At 41.6% G+C, this 24,116-nt stretch overlaps 1 protein-coding gene across 4 annotated transcripts in view; it reads right to left on the reverse strand.

Annotated features, from left to right (window-relative positions):
* Positions 1–16,165, reverse strand: part of GALNT11 (polypeptide N-acetylgalactosaminyltransferase 11) — a 40,034-nt gene extending 23,869 nt beyond the window's left edge. For 2 of the 4 annotated variants that reach the window (XM_031607791.2, XM_031607792.2), the window contains exons 1-2: positions 16,046–16,165; positions 914–1,246 (exon numbers count right to left, since the gene is read on the reverse strand). In XM_031607791.2, the coding sequence (XP_031463651.1) occupies positions 914–1,208 (295 nt within the window). In that variant the 5' untranslated portion in view covers positions 1,209–1,246; positions 16,046–16,165. Of the gene's footprint in view, positions 1–913; positions 1,247–15,795; positions 15,815–15,877; positions 15,899–16,045 lie in introns of those variants that run through there. The other 2 variants (XM_090143165.1, XM_090143166.1) reach the window with 2 other exon arrangements.
* Between the last annotated feature and the right edge of the window lie 7,951 nt (positions 16,166–24,116).

Genomic DNA, 24,116 nt, shown 5'->3' on the forward strand with positions numbered 1-24,116 from the left:
TCATTGCAAAAACCACAAGGCAATGCAAATTGCCATTTCTGTTTTGGAAGGTGTTTTTCTACATACACACACAAGTCTATCATGCAAGTTTGTTAAAAACTTTTACAGCTAATGATGCAGTAATAATAGAAAACTTTGGTTGGATATAAGTATTAAGCTCCAGGCTATGGAAGGTACTATGACACAGTTCCCCAAAAAGCAGTAGATATTATAATACTCAGTATGTACCTCCAGACTTCAAGCAAGTTCATAGGTTAATACAGCTGTAAGCAGTTCAGTACACAAAGCATTTTAGTTTGGAACACAAACATAATCTCATTGATGAAATACATTCCAGTGAAACACACAGAATATCGTTGGTACAAAATAAGCAGGATTTGACCATCATCACTGTCATCTCAATCAATCTTACATTGTGATTTTGTCCCCCCCACATTTTTTTTTTTTTAGGTTATTTCATACTCCAAGAATATTCTCCACATCAGTGGTCTTCTTCAGTATGTATTGCTATCAAGCTACTTTTAATTGCTACGTAAGATTAAAGCTTCTCTGTGGCTAGTGAAAGTTCATGCATCTGAGCCTAATCAATACAGAAGCAAGACATGAAAGACACATACACTTAACCTTCTAAAAAAATAAATCAAGAACCACATCAAGGGTAGAAAACTTGCTGTAATCCAGTCCTTGTTAACACTTACATAGCAGAATTAGAACTGTTAGAAATACTATATTTTGGATCATACACAACAGAATAAATTTCAAATAACTCCTAATTAAGAGGACCTCTTGTACCACCTACACTTAACACCAAAACTACCTTATTACACAGTTTTACCCTGAAATCCTTTGAACAAGCAGACCATTTTCATTTTCTATTTCTATTCTTTTATAACCCACACTAAGAAGAACTCACCCATTTCAGGAGAGAAGTCTCCCTCTCCCTTTACTGGGTCCTGGACATGATTTCCAACAGGATTTCTAAACTTACTCTCTTTCTGTTGCAATTCAGGTATATTAACTGGCCCCCGAGTGAAACGGGGGTAGAATTTTTTTGGAAATGGCTTCTGAGGTTCTAGCCCCTTGACGGGCACATTCTTGAAGGACTGGTTCTCTTCACTGAAGTTGAAATAAACAAAGAGCAGAAGTGTCCAGGTCACCGATGTGAAAAGGCACCCATAACAGAAATAGCGAAGCGTGACGCTTCCCATTGTACACTCAGCATCGTTGAGGACCCATTCTCAATTACCTGAAACAGAATAAAAACATATTTTGAGTACTGCCTGTTAACTCCCTAGGTTTATACATTAATGAAGTTCATTCTACCCATTACTCTTCCATTAAGTATTTTTGTAACACTAACAGCAGACCTTAAGAATGAAATGCCTCTTAACTTTTCCATTCAAGAAGCGTGACTACAGTTGATGAACATGTGTGGCCATTACTGCTTTAAAAGATGAAGCAAACAATCACTAACAGCCAAGTGACACATAGCACTTAAGGGTATGCAATTAATTCTCTTAGAGCAGTTACGTAATTATCTTTCTTCCACCACAGCATGTTCTTCATCTGCCTACATTCATTTAACCAAATCAGTATGTAAGTACATACCAGATACAAAGAATTCGTTCTTGCTTTCAGTTCTTAGGTTGAAATGTGGAATGAGAGAACACAGACTCAAAAAAACAGTGCAGTTAACTCTTTCTTCATTCCAAATTTAAGAACACCAACCATCATGAGCATCCCAGAAATCAGAGTGCAATCCAGCTACGACACAGTACCAAGACAGTGACACAGCAACATTTACAGACTCTCTCCAGAAACAAAAGCAGCAGAGAGAGAGAATAGCAAAAGAATAAAAACCTCCAAGGAAATTCACTGGCTCCCTAAAGGCATCTGCAGACTCTGGAATAGATTCCAACCTCCCTGGAGATGCCCACCTGAAACTGAAAGGAAGCAAACCAGCCCAGAGTTTTCCTGTAGGCATCCCGCTACTAACACCACTCACCCAAAGTCTATTGGCAATTACTCAAGTAAGCAAACCCCTGGAATGAAGCATGTGAAATTGGTGATAAAGTTTTATTTACAGCCCTGGAGAATCAGGTAAACTATTTGGAGTCTCTCCTGTCTAAACAAGGCCTGGTTCCCAAACTTCAGAAACTGAAAACTCTCAAAGAACTAGAATTCTCTCATCATTATCTAAACACAGATAATTATTAGCATAGTAGCAATAAGTCAAGAAAACATTTAGCCACCTATTTAATTAGCAAAACATTTGTATTAAGAAAACAAAGTACTGGGAATTGGGGGGGGGGGGGGGGGGGTTCAAGAGTTTATGCTAATGTATTTCTCAGGCTTCTCAAAAAGTTGGAAGCTAAGGGAAGTGCTCAGGTCAGGCTGGCAAAGAAAAAAACTCAACAACAGTTAGAGCCCAAACAGAACATTCCTTTCTCAATATGGAAAACTACTGAACAGAGGTAGAAGGCATTATGATCCCAAGGAAATCTATAAAGATCCCACTCATTTTGGCAGTGTAATTCTGAGTCCTAAAGTGACTTACATCCAAAAATTCAAACTCTGCTTTCACAGGCTGCAGCAAGCCATTCTCTCTATTCTAAAGAGAACATTTCCACAACGTAGAATAAAGCAAAAAGCCTCCTCAAAAACAATTTACCTGTTATTCTTACCAAGTCAAACTCCCTCACTTTTGTAAGGCAGAAAAAAATCTATGCAACAGTTAAATCCAAGGAGCTTAAAAAGGTCTTAAACAGGGTTTCAACCTCATACTGATTCTGTGCATGCAGACAAATTGCATGCTCTGTGAAATAGGCTCTAACACTGCCACACACAAATCTCACTGCTTAACCAGAGGGCCATGAAATTAGTCAGGCAACAAATGCTCTGGGGCATAAGTGATTCCAAAAAAAAACCCTCACTCTAGCTAACAGGATGGGTTTAGCAGCTAGAGAGATGCAGATCACCAGACTCCAGTATCTTATTGCCTGCACTAACAGTGGTCAATTCCCATACAATAAAGCAAATCCAGGCTCTGAAAAAGCACTGGAGTTGCAAAGAAGCAAGATTACATACACAGCTATATCCTTGCATCACAGCTACTCTTCTTGCCAGACAGTCTGCAGACAATTAATACTTATCCTCGAAGATCTGGGTACTTGCCAGTTTTTTTCTAGCACAGCTACAAGAAGGTCATCTGCTGCAAGACTTGTCCAAGCCTAATACTGCTCCACAAAACCTGCAGGAGTTGTTTTTCCATTTGCTGTGGTAACACAGATGTACAATCCCATATTGTGACACATGTACTTATGCTGTGGAACAGAGCTGTTTGAAGAAGATAGCAATTCCTGCAGCAGAAGCAGCCTTTTTATTTCAGAGCTATGTAAGGGTATAGCCACACTGAGGTTTGGACAGGAGAACTGGATCTCAGCCTTGCTATCCCAGATAACAACAGGAATACAGGACACAAAGCAGAATTCATGATGGAACAAGCTTCTCCTCACCTTCTCTGATCTATTTTACAGCACAGAGCTGTTCTGCCACTGAAGCAAATCCAGACACAAAGTTTGCTGTGCCCAAGATCAGACGTTCAAATCAAAAAGGAAGGGATAAATGAGTGATCACCAGAGTGAAAAGATCACTGTCCATCCCTTCCATCTCCAGAAAGCCCTCTGGCCAGCCTGAAGATCACACTTGGAGACCTGCCAGATTGCTCTTACAAAAACACAAGCAGCACAAACCTGAGCGTGATATTATTCCACGTGTTCTTTCCCAGGGCAGAACTGCTTCACTTCCCTTTTCCCTCCTCTGCTGTTTTGCAGCTTTGTGAAAGGACACAAAGGTTGAAAAATTGCATTTAAAATAAGTGACAGAACTTCCACAATGCAGAAATGAGGCCCTTTCAGTAGCTTGCTATTCAACCAAGACATTTGGTAATACATTTGGCAGGAAAATACAAAGCCATTATTTATTTCCTCTAAGTTCCAAATGTTCTGTTAGAGACTTAGCTTTGAAGGCAGATTGGAAAAAAAACATAAACACTGTCTGCAAAGAAAATCAGGGTTGAGTAGTTTACCTTATTTACCAACACATGAGCATTTACACAACTGGTTTCCTTGGATTTTAACCATTTCTACCAACTTTTCAAGCACTATACACAAGGTTCTGTATAGGACCTGTCCTGAAGAGCCAGGAGACCTCCCCAGCCCTACACTCGTATGCATACAATCGCATCAATACATCCCTGCCTTCCTCAACAAATAAGTTTCACTTGTTTCAAAATACCATGGCCAACATAACTGCTCTGAGCTGCTCCAGAGAGAAGAGAAAAAGTAGTCACAGGGATAACTGCCAGACAGGCCTCTACTTTTCCCTTGGCCTTTTCCTTGTCTACGTGCTCACCAGAACATTTTTCTTATTTTATTCATGCAAATAATACAATAACATTCAATTCAGTCACCATTAAATTGCAATTTGAATAGTAAAGATCTAAACTATTTCTGCAACTTAGTTACTGTAGGGAATCTGCTTAGGCAGAGGGCTGGACCAGATGCTCTGCAGAGGTCCCTTGCAATTCCTACTATTCTGTGCTTTCTATTAAATCAAATGCAAGCAAAAATTGTTACCCCCCTAAAACTACAGTTTAAACATAACAAGAAACACTTCATAAGATGTATTATGAATCAGCCTCTCTCTCTTTCTCTATCACATAACCAGCAATAGAAGTAGAGGAACGGCCTCAAGTTGTGCCAGGGGAGATTCAGGATGGATATTAGGAAAAATTTCTTCTCCAGAAGAGCAGGCAGGTGATGGAATGAGCTGTCCAGGAAGGTGGTGGAATCACCATCCCTGGAGGTGTTCAAAAAACATTCTGATGCTGTACTAAGGGACATGGGTTAGTGGGGAAATATTGGTGGAAGGTGGGTGGTTGGAGTGGATGATCCGGAGGTCTTCTCCAACTTTGGTGGTTCTATTATTTTTTGATAATACAGCTCCTCACAGATAACTCAGACTACACTTGAGGGGTCTAATGCATTTCAGCCCTCCGTTTCTGAAAAGCAAAAGAGAGTTTCAAAAATACCTCAAACAATTCTCCAAAAAACAAATGTAGCGAGTCAAGCTTCAAAATGACAGAAGACAATTCCTCTCATTAACACAGGAGCTTTCACAACAAATAATAGAGCTATGATCATATCTTAAAATATTCTACAAGCCCTTGTTAACACACACAGCATCCCAGCAATATATGGTGTTTACAGCTGCTTGCATTGGGATACTTCAGAATCCAGTCAGAACAGATGAACAGAATCCATAACCCAGATAAACACAAATTGTTTGAGGTGGCAGCACCTTCTCTATCAGGAAGTTATGGTCCATTCTGAAGGCAAGAGGAGTGACTGAGAAGGAGAAAAATGCATGCTTTTAGAAGCTGCCCCCAGTATCTGCTCAAAATGTATCTATATACGGAATGCTGTGGATTGCTATTTCTAACCAGATATTCTGACTTTCAGGCTCTCCTTTCTCTCTCTCTATTCTGACTGCCATATTTATTGCCTGACAGTTTTCTCACTTTGACAAAGCCTCAGGAAGAACTGAGTTTGCACAACATAAAGCCAGAAATGCCAAGAGCAAAATATTCCTCTCTAATCCTGACAAATTCCACTGAAGAGATCTCACTTCCTTGCAGATGTAGTCAACTATTAATTTTTTCCTCCAAGCATAAAAGTTATAAGTAACTCAGTAAGACTCTCTGAAAGTCAATCAATAGCAGAGACCAAAAGCTCTAGGAGCCTACCTGCCATATTCCAGCTGCAGTGATTACTGCACAGCACTGTTTTCCACATTGCTCTGACTTCGTGTAGGTTCCGTACAGCATCACCACAAAATTCAGTTCACACATGCAGTCCTAAACATTTACATTCGTTTAACAATTTGTCCAACACTGATGCACTCTGTTTCCCCAGATAGCATGGAAGAGTTTACTGTTAGGAACCTGTGCAGCTCTAACAGTGGCCCAATGTGTGAGCCTTCGATATTTTTAATGAAGAAAATCCCAACCATATTTCACAATATTTTGGCTAATAGTGAAAAAGTAGCTACAGGACCTCTGGGCAGCCACAGCTTAAGCACCACATCTGCTTGGATTAACCCCAGCAACTTAGTAAACACACCATATGACTAGATATTTCACAGCCATGCCAAAACTCATGTTTGTCGGAGGTCAAACAGAGGATCAGATTAACCTCAAGATTTTTGAAACAGCAGTCAGAATTATTTGAGAAATCCTTCAAGTCTGCTTGAAGTTTTTCCAAGAACAGCCTTACTTTAAAAAAAAAAAAAGGGACACTCATACTACCCAGATTTCCTTCTGCAAGTCTGTGTAGATACATAATTATATCTTATGTATTTGATATGTATAAAAGATACGTTACAGGCCAGTCAGCCTCACCCCCCATCCCTGAAAAGGTGGTGCAACAACTTGTACTAGATACCATCTCCAAGCAATTGGAAGAGAAGGTTCTCAGGACCAGTCAACATGGATTCACCAAGAAGAAATCATTCTTGATCAACTGATAGCCTTGTATGATGTCATCACTGACTGTGCAGATAGAGGAGAGCAGAAGATGTTGTGCACTTTGACTTCAGCAAGGTGTCAGACACCATTTCCCACAACATCCTTGTTATGAAATTTAGAAAACGTGGGATAGATGAGTGGACAGTGAGGTGGGTTGAGAACTTGATGACTGGCAGATCTCAGAGGGCTGTCAGTGGCATAGAGTCTAATTGGAGGCCTGTAAGTAGCGGCGTACCCCAGGGGTCAGTTCTGGGTCCAGTCTTGTTCAACATCTTCATCCAAGTTGTTGATAAAGGGATAGAGTCCATCCTCAGCTTGTTTGCTGATGATACACAGCTGGAAGGATTGGCTGACACATCTGAAGGCTAGGAAGGCATAAAGCTTGAACATTGGAAGTTCTACACCAATACGAGGAAGAATTTCTTTACAGTGAGGGTGATAGAGCACTGGAACAGGTTGCCCAGAATGGTTGTGAAGCCTCCTATAGAGATATTCAAGACCCATCTGGATGCCTACCTGTGTAATCTGTTGTAGGGTGCATGCTTCTGCAGGGGAGATGGGCATGATGATCTCAAAGTGGTCCGTTTCAATCCCTGCAATTCTATGATTGTCCTCATATTTTAGAGGAGTTTTAAGGAGCATTCTAGTAAAACAAATTATTTTTAATCTTTCTATAGGGTACTTGGATAAGCACCTGTGTGGACTTTCGCAGTTCTTTCTTTTTAATTTTATTCTGGGAAGGAAAAACCAAGAAGATAAAGTAACACTACTCACAACAGCAGTTTTTCCTCTTTTAATAGCCTTAACTCTTCATATATTTCTTGGTCCCAGTGCAATTGCTACCAATATTGCACTTCAAAAAAAGTATTAGCATGAATAGCCTCACATCAGAATAGAAGTTCTTTACAGAGAGAGTGGTGAGGTGCTGGAACAGCTGCCCAGAGAGGTTGTGGATGCCCCATCCCTAAAAGTGTTCAAGGCCAGGTTGGATGGGGCCCTGGGCAGCCTGGTCTAGTATTAAATGTGGAGGTTGGTGGCTCTGCCTGTGGTGGGGGGAGTTGGAGACTCATGATCCTTGAGGTCCCTTCCAACCCTGGCAATTCTGTGATTCTGAGAAGCTCCCTGGCTGGGGGCAGCTGCAAAGGACCCAGGATGGTCCTGATAACAGCCTCCTCCTACCTGCAGGGACAGGGACCACCCAGAGCTGTGCTCTTTGTTACGGTGCATGGGAGAGCAGAAGAGCTAAAGCCAGACTGATCTAGCTCTAGCAACTGTCAGAGAAATACACTATGGGCCACAAGCTGTCCTCCTGTATAACATCATTACTCCCACTCATTTTAATGAGATGACATACAAAGATCTATTTTTAATGAGCCACTGTAAATCACTTCTAAATGCAACTTTAAAAGCTTTAAGATCCAAGTTTAGTCATTTCAGCACAGCTATAGAAATCCATCCACGTCACACCATCTAAAATAAATCCTGCTGGAATGAATACAAGTTTTGATCAACGCTTAGCAGAAAAAGAAAGTCTTAAAATACCGATAACATTCATTATCCTTCATAATGAAAGAAAGATGCTTAGAGAGAATAGCTGCATGAGCTGCTGAAAACCTAAAAAACTGTGCTATGAGTTTGCAACTTGGAAGAACACTTTTATAAAAATATTTGAGGTTTATCTTTACGGCTGTATGTTCCCACTCTTCACTATCTTACCACTGTCAAATGGTTTGCCTGCAATATACAAGCACTGATTTGTATTTCAGGTTTTGGATGTTAACCACAGATGCCTGAATATCGCATCGTCTTTAGATCTGTAGGCTAAACATTGAATACCTCCTCCAGGGATGTAGCTTTAATTATCAAGCTTTTTGGAGCTTCTCAACTGCAAGTTCTGTCTTTAGCCACATCTATTTCAGATGTTTCCTTTCTGAGGAAGATACTTTAAAATTTAATACCTTTCACTTCATCAACTAGACTTTTTTTTCCCCTCCCCTTATTGAGGAGGAATACATTTCTCCCTATGTATTTCTCCCTCTCCAGGGAAAGGGAATGCTTCAAAAAAGACATTTGAGGACACAATTTTCAAGCAAAAAGCAGCCTGAAGTTTGGAATGAAGTTTCCTAAGATTCTGGCTCTCTCATTAACAATCTACCAGGTTTGGTTTTGCAATCAGTGGCACAACAGTACATCAAGAAAATTAACATAGGAGCCCAGTTAGTGATTACAGTCAGCAAGTACATTTGGACTTAGAAACATGAGCTTATGAAAATCCCAGTGCCCAGTACTGAGTAACTAAGTGCCATACAACAGTTAGTTTTGTTCTGCTACAATGCCCTTCCCCTCTCCCCCAGTAAAGCTCCTTATTGCCCAAAGGACAATTGCATGGAATTAGAGGGATCTCCAGCAAGCCTGCTGCACTACAGGGCTGCTCTGCTGGATGTTACTCCCAGCCACCTGGCATATAAATATATACCATGCCATTCACGGAGCCCTAAAAATACCTTCTCCCTTTTATTTGCTAATAGGTGCTTTCTTCCAACTGAAACAGTGAGATTTGCTTTTCATCTGCAAAACCAGCTTTTAAGGAATCCCAAACATTTCTGTACTGTCTCCAAGGAAAGGTGCCTGCATTTTGCAATGCAGTTCTTCCTTCTTATGTACAACTTAAAGAAAAAAAGGCAGGTTAAAAACACTGACAATTTCTTTAATGCACCTCTCTCCCATTAAAGATCTAAATATTAGCTGAAAGATCCTCAGTGCTATATACAAACAGCAATAAAGCTTACAAGGTCAGCTATGCCTAAGTAAGCAGCTTAGTGCCTTTTCTCAGCATCTTAAATCTACCTGCTCCTTGCATATTATGTCCACAGAGCTCACAAGAACAGGAGTAAAAATACAAATGCATGAGAAACAATTAGAGAAATACTTCTGCATAAACAGCTGAATAGAAAAGCACCCACCTCTTCCAGAAGAGTCAGCACTAAAGAAACAGCGCAAGGTTACACAGTGAAAACACGAACTGCAGTAATAGTCAAACCCAGTTGGTGTCTTCATTCCCAGTACACAATAAAATGCTGAGCCTGAAACTTAACACTTGATTGCTGAGAACTGCTTCCAAGTCAGTACTGTGAGCGGAGCAACAAACACAGGCTTCACTATGACAACAGGCTAACGTGGATGGGCTTTAGGACACAAACTCCATGAGGCTATACACCTCATCTGACTGCACATACAGCCTCTGAAGAACTGTTATAGTTTTGTTTTTAAAAGGTGATGCACAATGCATATGTTTGGCAGCAATCATTTTACTGCCACTAAAGAAGCATAATCAACGCCTTTCTAAGGAATCTTCCATTACAACACCAATGGATTGGATCTCAGTCATGCTAGAGAAAGCCATCATTAAGCTTGCATGCAAATTTCAATTCTAAAAAGCTCCTTTACTCCTCATTATCCAAACCAGTAGTATAAGATTTCCACATTCTTAATAAACTTTAGCAGGTATGATTTCTGTTCAAATGAGTCTTAAAATTTTTTTAATCAAAAGTGCTTTCATATTTTTTTTCCCCCCAGCTTTTTCCAACATTTTCCAAATCTAAAAAAAATAAACACAAACATCAACTGTACAGCCCTCCCACCAGAATTGCTGGCTGGAATCCTGGCAATAAAACAGATCTTATGGAAGTACTTTGGAGTGAAACAGTGAAAACTGGGGTTGATGGGCTCAGTTTTAAGCCTGTAACTGCTGACCATCAACACTGCATTCTGCACAAGACTTTCATTAAATCCCAACAGTGCAGTTCATTCTAAGCAGACATCCTCTTGTGGGGAATTCAGTATTGAAATCAACAGCTGCATACAAAAAAAAATATATTAAACATCTACAAATTCAGACCAGAATTTCTGCAAAATACTTTTACCTGAACTTGTACAAAATGCAAACCTGATGCAATTAAGTTATTTCCTAATATTACAGAACTGGAAACTCTGTGAAGCTGACTTAATGAGAATGGTTAGGTTTCATCTTGCCCTCCAGCATTAGATTACAAGGACTCATTCACAGACCTCCAAGTCTATTTCCCACAAATCACACAAGGCTGATTCAGTTCTCTTTTCCTAGATGAGTTTCCTTTTCAATACGCAGAAACTTACATAAAAACATGACAGAAGTGCTATGTTTGCACCCCACACGCTATATTCACTTACAATTATATGCCAGAAGCTGCTATGAGACAGCAACTCAAGGCTGTGCCTACTGCTGCAGCTCCGGGGTCTGCCCAGGGAGGTGCTGGGATCACTGTCCTTAGAGATGTTCCAGAACTGTGTCAGCAGGCATGGTGGGGATGGGTTGACAGTAGGACTAAGTGATCTTAGAGGTCTTTTCCAACTTGAGTGACTCCGTGATTTTGTCCTTGCAGGACATCTAACCTAGTCCTGTACCAACATCTTCATGGAGCTGGAGTACCTGGTATCAGCACACACATTATTTGTAACAAAATCTGTAGTTACGTGAGCAAGGTTAAAACAAGCTATGGTTTAAACTCACAAAAGCTGGTAGATAGGAAATCCTAGCAGTTGAGGATGAGTTAAATATTTTCCTAATTCCTGTTAGGGCTCTCCATGCTGTTAAGAGGTAGCACGATCTTGGAAAGATCCTTAATGTATTACATTGTGAGTTCTGCATGGTTGGCCATTGATAAATCACAGAGAACTGAAAGAAATATTAAAAATACAGTTTAACTGAACTCAATGTCTATTTGCATTTCTCATGTCCAGAAACAAAGGTCACTTGAAGTTTTGATTTCAAGCTTTAACACGGAATCCACACTATTTGTGCCATCTGGAACAGCATAATAAGGGACTTTCATGTTTTCCGGTAGGGAACTCTTTCCCAAAACGACCAAAAAACCCATCATTGTTTTTGTCTTGGATCTATTTTTACAACAGAAGTTTACAGTAATTTCCACATACCAGTTTCTCTCTACTTCTCCCATTTTCTCACTGATGTCTCCAGCCATCAACATAGGAAAGGAAGCCCAAGGATACAAACCAACTCCTCTTCTCAGTTCATGGAGTGAGCCAGGAAACCATACATTAAGGTATGCAAAGCCAAGGGATGTTCTGGCTGAACTATGTGCTCTGCTCTGGATTTTGATGAGATCCTCAGAAATTCACTGTCTCAATACTCACTTTTTAAACCTGAACGCCACATTAAGGCAAATACATCAAGGGTTTCAAGGCCACAATAAGTAACAAGTGAAGCTTTAAGTGGAAGAGCAAGAGCTCTTCCAAGCCAATTTATGAATGATACTGAACTCTTGCACATGAGACACTCTGTTTTTCCTCCTCTTAACAGTTAAGAGTAACCTACCATTGCTGCTACAACTGTATCTATAGACAGAGTCAATGAAAGCACTTATGTATCTAAAACTTACATTGCTAAACATTGAATTTGACAATAGAGTAGGGCTTTTTCAAATACATCAGCAAACAGACCTTGTATTGGCATGATTCTGAAACAAAAGTGGACTTTAACTGTTAGATTAGAGTGAGAAATCATTAGCAAAGAGATTTCATGCTGTATGAAAGGAAACTTCTACAAGTTAAACCAAAAAAAAAAAAAAAATAGATTGCCCTTTCATTTCCTTCTATGCGATCTTACAGACACACTTATTACTCTTCTAAAGAACCTCCTTTGAGAGAAGTGTTGTGGAGCACTCCTCCATTCCCCATTAGCCACTTTTATCCTACTTATCTAGTGCCAATGTTTTTAACGTGAAAACATTCTCACGATTACGATGTTGATCCTGTTGCAACATTCATGGTTTCAACAGCACATTTTCCCACTTCACTAGGAGCCAATTTCCAGTACACTGACAGCATAAACATTCAGCACATAACCCAGAACTCAGACTCCTGGTTTCACAAGCCATGAGTCTCAGTGTCTCCTGATGCAAGAGATAAGATGCCAACTGAAAGTCTAGTATTCCAAGAAGTAGGAAAGTAAGGAATGCACTTCTAGAAAGCAAACTGCCTAACACATACACGAGAGGTATCAGCAGAGCCTGTAAAGTTGTCTGCTCTTGGTGCTATGCTTAAGGAACTAGCAAAATAGTCAAAATACCTACAAAGAATTATTCATAAGGGGTCATATATCAAAATGGAATAGAATTCTATTCTTCCTGGAAAAGGATCTCTTTCAGTTCAGGCTACCTCTGAGGTTTACAGCACCTAATTTAATCCTTGTCTGCACAGGAAAATCTAAGCCATTTAGCCAGATAATTCTTTAACAACTTTATGTAAACTAAAAGACCACATCTGAATACACTCTTAACATCCATTATGTTTAAATCAGTATGGCACATAGCAATCATTTGCAGAGGCATGCAAGAAATAAGGTACCTCAGTAAGTCTATTAACTGAGCCTGTCCTTTTAAAATTAGACATCTTAAATGGTGCTGTGTCTCAGTGAAAGTCACAGGAATGACATTAGAATTTACTGCAGGTAAGCTACCTCACATTAGCAGCTCTGCAACACTTCTCTGTGTGTGTACTCCTTCCCTCTCACACAGTGAGAGAAGTCCTTTCTGTTCAGTGACTTGCTCTATGGCAAGAGGGATCAGAGCACGCGTGCCACTGCAGCAGAGCCAGTAAGGTATTGCTCATGAATCATGGCAAATCAGAAATACAGGATTGTGTACAGCCATCACCACAAAAACTAAAACCACCAGAAGAAATAAAACCACAGCAGCTCACCTGCCCTATGCAGGGTAGAGGCATTCAAGTACCTAACTGTAAGCAACACCTAGAGCCTGCACTATTCCTTGTTCACGCACACAGCTTTCAGTACAAAATCTGAAGTTGCCTGGATTAGAGATTTCTAGCTTGTATAAACAGCAGAAAAGTTGCTTCAGCCCTGAGTGCTGTATTCCAGCTTCAAACATGCAAACTATCTGATTGCAGAAAATCCCTAGACTGCACAAGAAAGGGTTGAATATCAGCAGCTTCCTAATTTCCCCACTTTGTTGCAGTTTTCACAGCGTTCAAAGTATTTACACTTATTATCAGACAATACTAACTCACACCAGAAACATGCTGAAAGACATGGAAGACACTATTAACTTTTACACAAAACGAGCCAAACAAATGCATTTTCTCATGCTGCTAAACACCAGTTTAACAGCCAAAGACTTTGTACTGATAGCATACATTAACACAGTAGCTGCAACAGCAGTTGCATTTATCTCCATAAGCCACCATATGTTTTGGAGCCTTATATAAGAATAAGGAGAGTATTAGCATTTCTTGTTTTAACAAGGATTGAAACAGACTTTACCTTCGTAATGCTTTTTTGAGAGGAAAAAAAACACACAGGAATTTTTGTACTTGAAGCATACGAGCATATTTTTGCTCTTTAACAGACAGAAACGTAGAGCAGCATTTCTCCAAAATAAATCATTACTTAAATTTAGTGATACCAGTGCTGCCTAGCCAGAGAGATGGATCAGCTTAGGAAGTCCATAAGCTGAACTGCCACAGAAAAGAATTATGACCTTTTCCTACTCTTCAAAATTCTACAGTCACAGAACAGTTGAGGTTGGAAAGACCTCAGAAGGTCACTCGGTCCAACCCCCAAATTTGACTTTGTCCCTTCAGTTGGAAAACTCCCCTTACTTTCCTGCTTCTGTAATCAACGTGCAGCTGCCAAACACCGTGACAGCTGCTCGGGCTGCAATCCTTCACACAACCTTAAGGTAACTTCAGTAAGATCCATCCTCCCTCTGTTCTTTTTGCCCCTACTGTACGCTATTCTCTTGTTTAAAGATCCAAATTCCTTATTTTAAACATCTGCTCATATACTCCTTGTCTTCCCATCCATTTGATGTACAGTTTGCCATGCTCTACACATGCTCTCTGTCTGCCATTAAAACTGTTACTTCACTAGTAATTGCTTTCTACATACTCATTCACCTTTATTTCCCTTGCCATGCTGTTTGGGGGCTTCCATCCTTCCAGAAGGCTTGAAGCACACATCACACCTTCTATTATTTTACATCACTAGGAAAAGGATGATGACATCCATTCATTCTGTCTCCTGCCAGACAGTAACCTATCAGGAACTCCTTTCCTTGCATAACAGTAGCAATTTGAGTCCTCCAAAGCAAAGTGATTAGAAAGCAGAAGCACTGGGATCTGCCCTGAGAATGTCTTAACTGACAACAAGCCAGGCAGCCCGCTGGCTTCCCCTTGCAAGGAAGAGAGATGAGGGCTCACTACAGTTGCAGCGCTATTACTTTCCCTCCCTGCTGCAGAAGAGCTCCTAAAACTCCACAGGAGCTTATCTTACCCAGGGATGAGTCAAAGCTTATGCAGAAGGCATGCAGTGCTGCAGATACAGTTTTACCAGGGGAGGCTGATCGTGTGCTAATCAAAAGCCTCTTATCTGGAAACACCTGGTCCTTTGTGCTACTCTAAAACCAGGTCTAGGGATCCCAGCTGGATTTCCTCACAGCTGCAGGTAGCAGAGACGCTGCTGGGTGGATTGCTACCGTCCTTCCCTGAGCAAGCAGACTGGCTTAATTTAATCAGAGATGCCTGGGAGCATCTCTATTCAGATGAGATCCATAAAAGAAGAAGAAACCACAGATGCTAGGTCAGAAAGTACTCAAAATATCTCATGCTACTTACAGGCTGCACTTTCTAAGCAAGGAGAGGAGAGATTTGACCTTAGCTGAAACACATGTTCTAGAGCAAACAAGCTTATTAGTGCAGGGCTGACGATCCTGCTATAATTGCTGTACTGGAATTAGGAGATTTCACCAAGCCTTCAAGCAGAAAGCAACTCTCCAAACACGGATAAAGCACAGATTATCGACAGGGCAGCATCAAAGCCAGGTCACGAGATTATTATTTTTTTCTTCCCAAGAGCAGGGGCTGCTTTATACCCGGTTACAGCAGGGGTGCCGCCGGGCCTCCCGCCCAGCACACCTGTACAGGCGGAGGCTGCAGCCCGGGCTCGGCTTCTGAGGGCGCCGCAGGGCCGGGATCCGGCGCAGCCTGAGCTGCTAAGCCCCGTCCTCGCACAACCAAGGGACAGCGGCTTCTTCTGCCTCCCAAAGCAGGTCGTTCGCTGTCACTCCCTCCGACCGCAGCCTCCTTTCTAAGCTCAGCGCGCAGAAAGGAAGGAAAATGCCACGAGAACTCACTGGAAGGGCTGGAGTCAAGCCACGTAACGCAGCGCGCATTTGCGCGCGGGGAAAGGGAGCCTCGATGGTACAACGTACGCACTGAAAAGCACAGGAACAACAACAAAACTACACCGCCATCCATCCGGCGCCGCGCAGCCCCGAGCTCCGTCCCCGCCGGTCGGCTTCAGCTCGCCGCCCGCTCCCCGCCCGGGTCGCCCCGCCGCCCCCGTCCCACGCGGCTCAGAACCGCCACCTCCCCCGCACTCACCGCGGCGGCGGCATGGCCCCTCACACCACCCCGCGCCCTCGGCGGCGCCGGCTCCACGTAACCCCTCCTTCTGCTCCTCCTTTTTCTCCTCCTTCTCCCTCCCCGGCCGCCCCTGCCATGTGACACGCTGGGGCGCGGCCGCCATGACGGGCGGGGCTAAGGGGCCGAGAAGATGGCGGGCGGTTGTGTGGCGGAGCGTGGGGTTGTCTTGTTGTTCCAGTCTGGGCTGCAGCTATGAGGGAGGGGCAGGTGGGGGTGAGAGAAGGGTTGTGACCCAGAGGGCGGTGGGCATGGAACGGGCTGCTCGGGGCAGCGGGCACAGACCTGGGAGCCGGAGCTCACTGAGCCACTCTAAGGCAGGTTTGGTTGGTCCTGTGTGGAACCGGCAGTTGGACCCCTTTGGGTCCACTCCAACTCGGGACATTCTGTGATTCTGTCGCTGAGCACTGAAGCATAGAAGGGTTTGGGGGTGGAGGTGCAGCCTTCAGTCTGTGCAGCCCAGAGCTCTGCACATCTGGTCGGAGACTGGGAATCAGAATCATGGAATGGCTTGGATTGGAGGTGACCTCAAAAGTCACCAAGTTCCAACCTCCAGATATGGTGCTACAGGGCCCCATAAAACCTGTCCTTGAACACCTCCAGGGATGGAGCATCCACAACCTCTCTGGACATCCTGTTCCAGCCTCTCACCGCTCTCTGTGAAGAACTTCCCCCTGATATTCAATCTAAACCTTCCCTCCTTGAGCTTAAAACCATTCACCCTTCTCCTATCACTACCTACCCGAGTAAAAAGTTAATTGCTCTTCTTTTTATAATCCCTTTTTAAATACTGGAAGGCTGCAATGAGGTGACCCCGCAGCTTTCTGTTCTCCAGGCTAAACAAGCCTAGCTCCCTCAGCCTGTCTTCATAGAAGAGGTGCTCCAGCCCTCTGATCATCTTCATGGCCCTCCTCTGGACCCTGTCCTCTGGCTCCACATCTTTCCTCTATTGGGGGCCCCAGACCTGGATGCAGTAAGGCCTGCAGGAGTTCCGTTGCTCTTTTCTCTGAAGACGAAAGCCATTTCCAGTCCTGCTTTGGGCTTCATGACCTTGAATGACATTTGGAAGTATTTATTATAGATCTCTGAATGGGAGAAAAGAAACAAGTGGAGGTTAGGCTGACAGGAAACATCTGGGCTAAATATCTTTATTTGCTTTGCTGTGAAGCTGTCAAGCATGTATAGGACTAACTTCTTTCCCTGCCTTAGGGAATAAAAATATGAGCCTGACACTTAGTATGTGCCCCAGCAGAGTGTTCAGTACCTCCACTGGGAGCTGTTCTGCTCTGCATGTGTAATTAAATACTAATTAAGCTATGGGAAGTAATAAGTTTGTAGAGGTTGTGGGTTAGTTCCTTAGAAGGGAAAAACCTGAAATCAGGCCCTAACTGTTCATTATCACACTTGTTCTTTTGACCCAGTGATTACCACTTGCAGAATGGAGAGAGAGCTGAGAGAAATTAGCCACAGCTATGCTGAAATTATGTCAGCTTGGCAGTTAATGTGCAACAGTTCATATCCTTTCAAATGGAGTGGCATGCTGAACACTCAGATCTTTCAGATCCAGAGTAAATGATCTAACTAACGATGAAAGGGTGGTGGGGTAGCTTCACCACTCATCCATATTTGTGCAGAACTTGACATGTCATTGAGGTGTGAAACTGAAAGACATTTTGGGTTTGTAAATCCTGGTGAGGTTTAGGAATGAACTAAGTGATGACTTGCACAGTGTAGTCAGAACTGGAAGATTTTCTGAGCATACCCAGATACAGAACTTGAGCTGCCTGCACCATCTGATAGCTAGCTGCTGAGTGACATTTTGAGGGTGGTGGATTTTATTTTTGTAAATAAAACCTTTTTGTTTTAGTGGAAGTTCAACAGGCTTGATACACCGAGTCCCTTCTTTGGTGCATTACTGCCCCGAACTTTATGACAAGGTGCTTTATAATAACACAAATAGGGCAAAATACAGAATTTGTCAAAAAGCTGTAATTACAACATTAAAACACTGGAGCCAAAAAGGCAGCTTGTGCTCAGCAGCTTCAGTAAGAGAAGAGTGACAGAATGGAAGGGTTAGCTGGCAGATGACAAGGAGGCAGCAGGGATCAAGATGAAAGTAATGTGTGCAATGAGATAGCCTTGGAGTTAGCATCCCCATCAGCCAGCTTTTTGTAATTTCTATTTCATAATGGCTAATATGAAGCTTTGATCTCTCATTCATAATAATTTAGCCTGAGGATTTTAGGTGTGTGTGAAGCAGTTTTAGGTAAAAGAAGCCTCAGCACATATGCTATCTGCTTCATGCAGATTTATTATCGTTGTAATCCTAATTTGGCCAGTTCTTGCCTGCCCTATAATTCCAATTACTTAATCTATCCAAGCAGTTATTTTAGCTGTTAGTGCAAAGAGTTTCCTTGCTGCCTGATTATAATTTTATTAACAATTAATAAGCTACTGCTTTTTAGTTTCATTTCCTGTACAGTCTTTGAGACATCTATCATTTCTTAAAATCCCTATTAATCTGCCCTGCCCAATTGTTTAATATGCTCTATAATAATTCATTAATGTTAACTGATTGCTCCTCTTCCTATGTGTTCAAAGCAAGGGACAAGAATTCTTATATAATTGCTGGCTAGAAATATTAACCCAAGTTAATGCTCTGCCAATATGAGTTATGTTCAGAATTTGGAATCCATGTGTATTCAAGCACTGAAATTATATTTATTGACATGTTATGCACAGAAAGGACAGAAGAGAAAGGGACATTGAGCTACATTCTCTAAATGTTATATAAATTATATTATTTATTATAATTATATTATTTATTATATAAATTCTATATCTTTTTCTTACACTGCCTCTTCAATAAAAAGAAGAGGAATATCCCCGATTCTTCAAAATGCAAATCATGCAGAACAAATTTCTCCAGCTGATATGTAGAGCTGTTGGCCAGCTGTGATAGAGGAGATGGTGGAAACTCCAACCATTCTTTTAATAACCAGGAAAAAATACATTTATTTCAGTGACTTCCTTGTGTAAGTTTGTCTAGGGGCTGTCCATGACTAAAGGCAGAGTCTGCACATTCTCTGGTAGAATTTCTATGTGATTACAGTTTTGAATGGGGTAAACAAGCCCTTGTAAGCACTGGGCATTCTATTCCGAATTTTCTACCACTTATTTTTACTGCATATCACGTAGGGTTTCTTTTGCCTCCTCTTTCCAACAAAGAAAAGCTCAAATGACTATTTGGAATATGTATGTGGGTTAGCTGATCTGTTCTCTCTTCTCAAATGCTTTTAAACTCTTGGGCCGTTTTCAACGAATTTGACAGTGGGTGGAGATCTCAAAGAGAATATTCTGAGTAGCTTTGCAAAAGTAGATGTCGGGATAGGAGAGAGATTGCTTTCCTACTACTGAGGAAAAGCCTGTAGAACAAGTTCATCCCACATACCCCTCAGTTCGTTAGGAGCACACTGGGAAGCCTGTGGAGCTGTTGTGTCTAGTCTATTGAAAACATCAGTTCTGTGATTCATGGTAGGTGAAAAGGCAAAAAGGTTGTTGGGAATATTAGGGTAGGAACGAAAGATTTAGGAGTCTAGAGTGAAATTTTCAGGCAATAAATTTAAAAGAAACAAAGGGAAGTCTGTTTTCTCTTGAGTTATAATTGCAAATTGCTAGAAGTATATTGGGGAGGTCAAAGATATGAATGTGCTCCTGAATGGGTTAGATGTGGAAATAAAAAAAATGTCCATTGAGGCATGTTTAACATAATGCTAACGCAGCTGTCAGCTCAGGAAATCTCCAGGTAAATGGGTGGAATTCAGCTAGCAGATTAAGGCACCTAAACTTGGGTTTAACTGTGTAGGTGTCTCTGTGTGAACCAGATGTCTAAGATCCCTTTATGCTCAGTAGAGAATTAATGTGGGATTTAATTACATAAATGGAGGCATCTAATGCCATTTAAGGCATTGTGGAGTTTCCTGCCTGGCCTCCAGCTCATGTTCCAAGAACATTCAAGTCTCCTACAAAAACCCACAGAACTGTCATATCTGTGGGTCTCGTGTGGGATCCTGATATCTCAGACCATCATAGCTGTCACTAAGCTGAGCCCTGCTCATAGTTGATTCAGCAAGCTATTCAGATCACCGTAAGGAGGATATATCTGCCTATTTTTGGACAGCTGGATGGCTCTTGACTTCATTAGCTGTAGCGAGTAGTTCTGTATTGAGTGCATGAGAAACGTAGACTAATATGAAAACATCTACTTGGGGACGTTTCAGGCTAGATGTCAGAATGTACAGACTTTTACCAGAGGGTAAAATTGCTTAGTTTTCATTATGCTGTTTCCTTAAGTTCCCTTAGCTAGTCAGACACCTGAGATGATTTAGCTGGTGTTGATTTAGGGGATGAAGACAGGATATTGCATATGAAAAAACCTTCTCACGACATTCAGATTGATAATAAGGTTTGCGTGAAAGCTGAGATTCACAGTGCATTGTAGAATGATGCCTCAATATATAGTGACACTGAATGCAGCTTCATAAATCCCTAAGCCTAAAAGATGCCTGATGGCTGAGAGTTCTGGGGCAGCCACAGATGCTGCTGATGAAGCCACTAGAATAACAAATTCTTAAGCCATTAGATCCTGTAACTGCAAGCAATTTTTTTCACAAAGGTAAATCAAAACGAATTTGGTTGATGACAGGCTTCACACCCTTCTATGAATCAGACCAGTTGGATCTTGTTAGAGTAGCAGAACTTGCATAAAGAGAATTTCGGCTAACGTTCAAGCTTAAAGTAGAAAGAACAGTAAGAAGAAAAGCCAAATGATAATTAGATGACTTTTGGAATCAATTTCCTTCCCAGTTTCTTGCACGTAAGATTATTCATGTTTTCTAGTTGGAAAGGCAAAACTTGTAGCACTCCTGTGTTGTCATAGAATTATAGAATGGCTGAGGTTGGAAGGGACCTTAAAGATCATCAAGCTCCAACCCCCTGCTGTGGGCTGGTTGCCAAGCACTAGATCAAGCTGCCCAGGGCTCCTCTTCATGAAAATTTTAATGAAACAAGTAAGCCAACATACTGAAACTTTCTGGAATTTCTTTAAACTAGCTGTGATGGAGCATTTATGCTTTTAAAACTAAATTGGTAACCATGCAACTACAGCAAAGTTCCCATTTGATGTTTATTGACAGAATGTCTTAATAGTACAATAAATAACCAAGACTCCCTCTCAGCTGTTAACAGACCATCTTTGTCTCCCAAATGCCCTGCTTTTCAAGATGAGACAGATGAAAAAAAAGCCTTGCATGATCCAATGGCAGACCCTTGTCCCTTATCTCATACCTGAGACACAAGTTCTAACAACTAGGTGTATGCAGTAACATTAACCAATGCTAATGAAAGAAGAAGGAAGTTGTGTAATGGACCATCTGTGATGTGGCCCTAAAATCTGTAGGAAAGCAGTGGCATGAGCCACAGACTGTATGTGGCAGAATTCACAGACCTAAGGATCTTGCCCTGATTTGGCTCAGCAAGGAATTACGTTACTGAGAGTTTATGGAACTGTAGCATTTTCGTGCTCTGTTCCAGTCCCTTCAACTTCCTAATGCCAATTTTCAGCCTGATCTGTGTTATTTTCCTGTACTTCTTATACTTCTCCTCGGATATTTTCTGTAGAGCCTCTCATGCACTGTGGAAAAGTTGTGTTTTAACTTTTAAGAGTTGCTGACAAAATTCCATCTGTTTTTGGTATTCAGAAGTTCTGTTTAGAGCTGGGAGTGAGTTGTTACTTTCTCTGTCATTTCATTTTACTGAAATGAAACATTCTTTGCAGTCTGTAGAAGGAGATAGCTGGCTAAACATTCTGTCCAGCATTGCTCAACTGTGCTCACATCCCTTCCTAGGCTCGGCATCTGGGCCAGCCTGGCTGATTTCTGTTCCACTTTTGACTGTTTTGCAAAGTTGTAAGAATTAAAATGATCACATATAACTCTGAAATCTTATAACTGAACTGGAATCTTCCCAGTGAAGTATTTTAGAATTATCCCTCTCCACCTGTGTTTTTTCACCCTGATTAGAAAAGAAAAAAACCTTATTTGCAGAGATCAATCTAATCTTCTTTTTACAGATGTGGAAGTTAAAGCACGGAAAGATGAAACTATTTGTTCCAAGTCGTCCAAAAGAGCAGCAACAGGGAGAAAAATGGAATGGAGTCCTTCAGTTCTCACTCTGTTGCATCACACTGTCTTCCTATCTTGATGAATATGTCTGAAATTTACTTTTCACAGGTAAGTTGAGAGAAAGATTCAGTCTTCCTGAAGCCTAGAACCAAAGCCTTTACCTATATCACAGATACTGGGGCTGGATAGAGTTTAGACAATGATGTTAAAGCCTGGTCTGTGCTGCTGTCTTCTAGGTGACAGTCTCATAGCTGATGTAATCTTCCAGTATCATTCATCCAGGAATACTTTAGCCTTGGCCCCCGTACCTGTCGTACAACAGGATGCTGAGCCTTTTCTTTTTTAGTACTGAAGTTTAATTTTCTGTATTCTCAGGGTGGGGGCTTTTACTTTCCTTACATTGAGAAAAGCATAAAAAGGAAGGACATGTAAAAGCAAAGGGTTGTTATTGGGTAAGATTCATGACTTCATTGTAGCTCTATTTTTCACTTCAGTCTTACAGATTTATTCTGATTCCTAACCTACTAGAAGAAGTTTTGGTTTTCCAGAGACACGTGCTATGGAAGGCTATCAAAAGCAGTGCATCTCAAATGTAAGTTTTATAAATGCCTTGAGCCTGAAAACAAATTAGAAAACAAATATCTTACAGAAATGAAGTTCCAAGCAGTTACTTTTAGATTTACTCAAAAAAAATTCTATTTGATTAAAAATCTCAAAATAACTTTGGAGACTATTAAAAAGCCAATGCAAATGACATGACCATTGTGTTAATGATTTTAGGAAGGGTTTTTAGTAGGCATTTAAACAAGTGTCTGGAAGAAGCCGTTATTGCGCTGCCTGAAAATATCAAACTCTGAAAGAAGTGTGCAGTATAAGGAAAATGAAAAAAAGTGGAAGATAAATACTGCTAAAACCTGTCCAGAGCAGACATTGGACTGCATGAGGGAATATTGTAACATCCTGTGCAGGTTGTGAGATGCCCCCTGGTGTTACAAAGCTCTGCTGTTTCTGTTGGGACCCACAGTCACAGGGGAATAAAACCTGAGGACAGAGGGTAAGAAAGTGAGAACAATAAATGGAAGCTACAGAAAGCTGCAAAAGTGGAAAAGGGGATTGGTGAGAGTGCCATTTAGGATCTAACTGCTATGTACACTAAGCAAAATCATCTCTGGGAATCTCAGTTTTGAGTAATATTTTCAGTAGTGGGAATGAGGAGATGCTGGATGGAGTACAAAGAGGAGTGACAAATGGGGTGGTGATAGGGATCCATCATGGGGATCCTGATTTGGAAGGGATCAGCAGTGTTCTGTGGAGACTACAGATAGAAGAGAGGCTTTGGGGAGCCCCTGGGAAATGTGACTCTGTCTTCACCCAGATGTCTCTGCTGTACCACTGTGAGGGTAACAGGACCCTCAGACCTCTTCCAATCATGTGTGTCAACTCCAGTTGCCACAAGCAGCAATACATCCTGTCTTCTTCCTACAACGATTTCTACTTCCCTGGGGCTGCTGAGGAGAAGGAGGAGATGCAGGGAGGGGGCAAGAGAGGCTGTGGATGCCCCATCCCTGGAGGCATTCAAGGCTAGGCTGGATGTGGCTCTGGGCAGCCTGGTCTAGTGGGTGGTGACCTTGCCCATCACAAGGGTCTGAAACTAGATGATTTTTGAGGTCCTTTTCAACCCAGGACGTTCTATGATTCTAAGACAAAGGGAATATTTCAGCAAAGGGAAAGGGAGAAATAGAAGGTGCCAAGCTGAAGAGGAAGGCCTTAAGGAACGACGCTTTCTGTTCCTGTTTCTGTTCCTGGGCTCAAAAATCACTGCTCTTAAGGACCACTGTTGCAATTCTAAT

Source organism: Phasianus colchicus, chromosome 6, assembly GCF_987193195.1.
Source record: "Phasianus colchicus chromosome 6, bPhaCol1.hap1.1, whole genome shotgun sequence".
NCBI classification, from domain to species: domain Eukaryota; kingdom Metazoa; phylum Chordata; class Aves; order Galliformes; family Phasianidae; genus Phasianus; species Phasianus colchicus.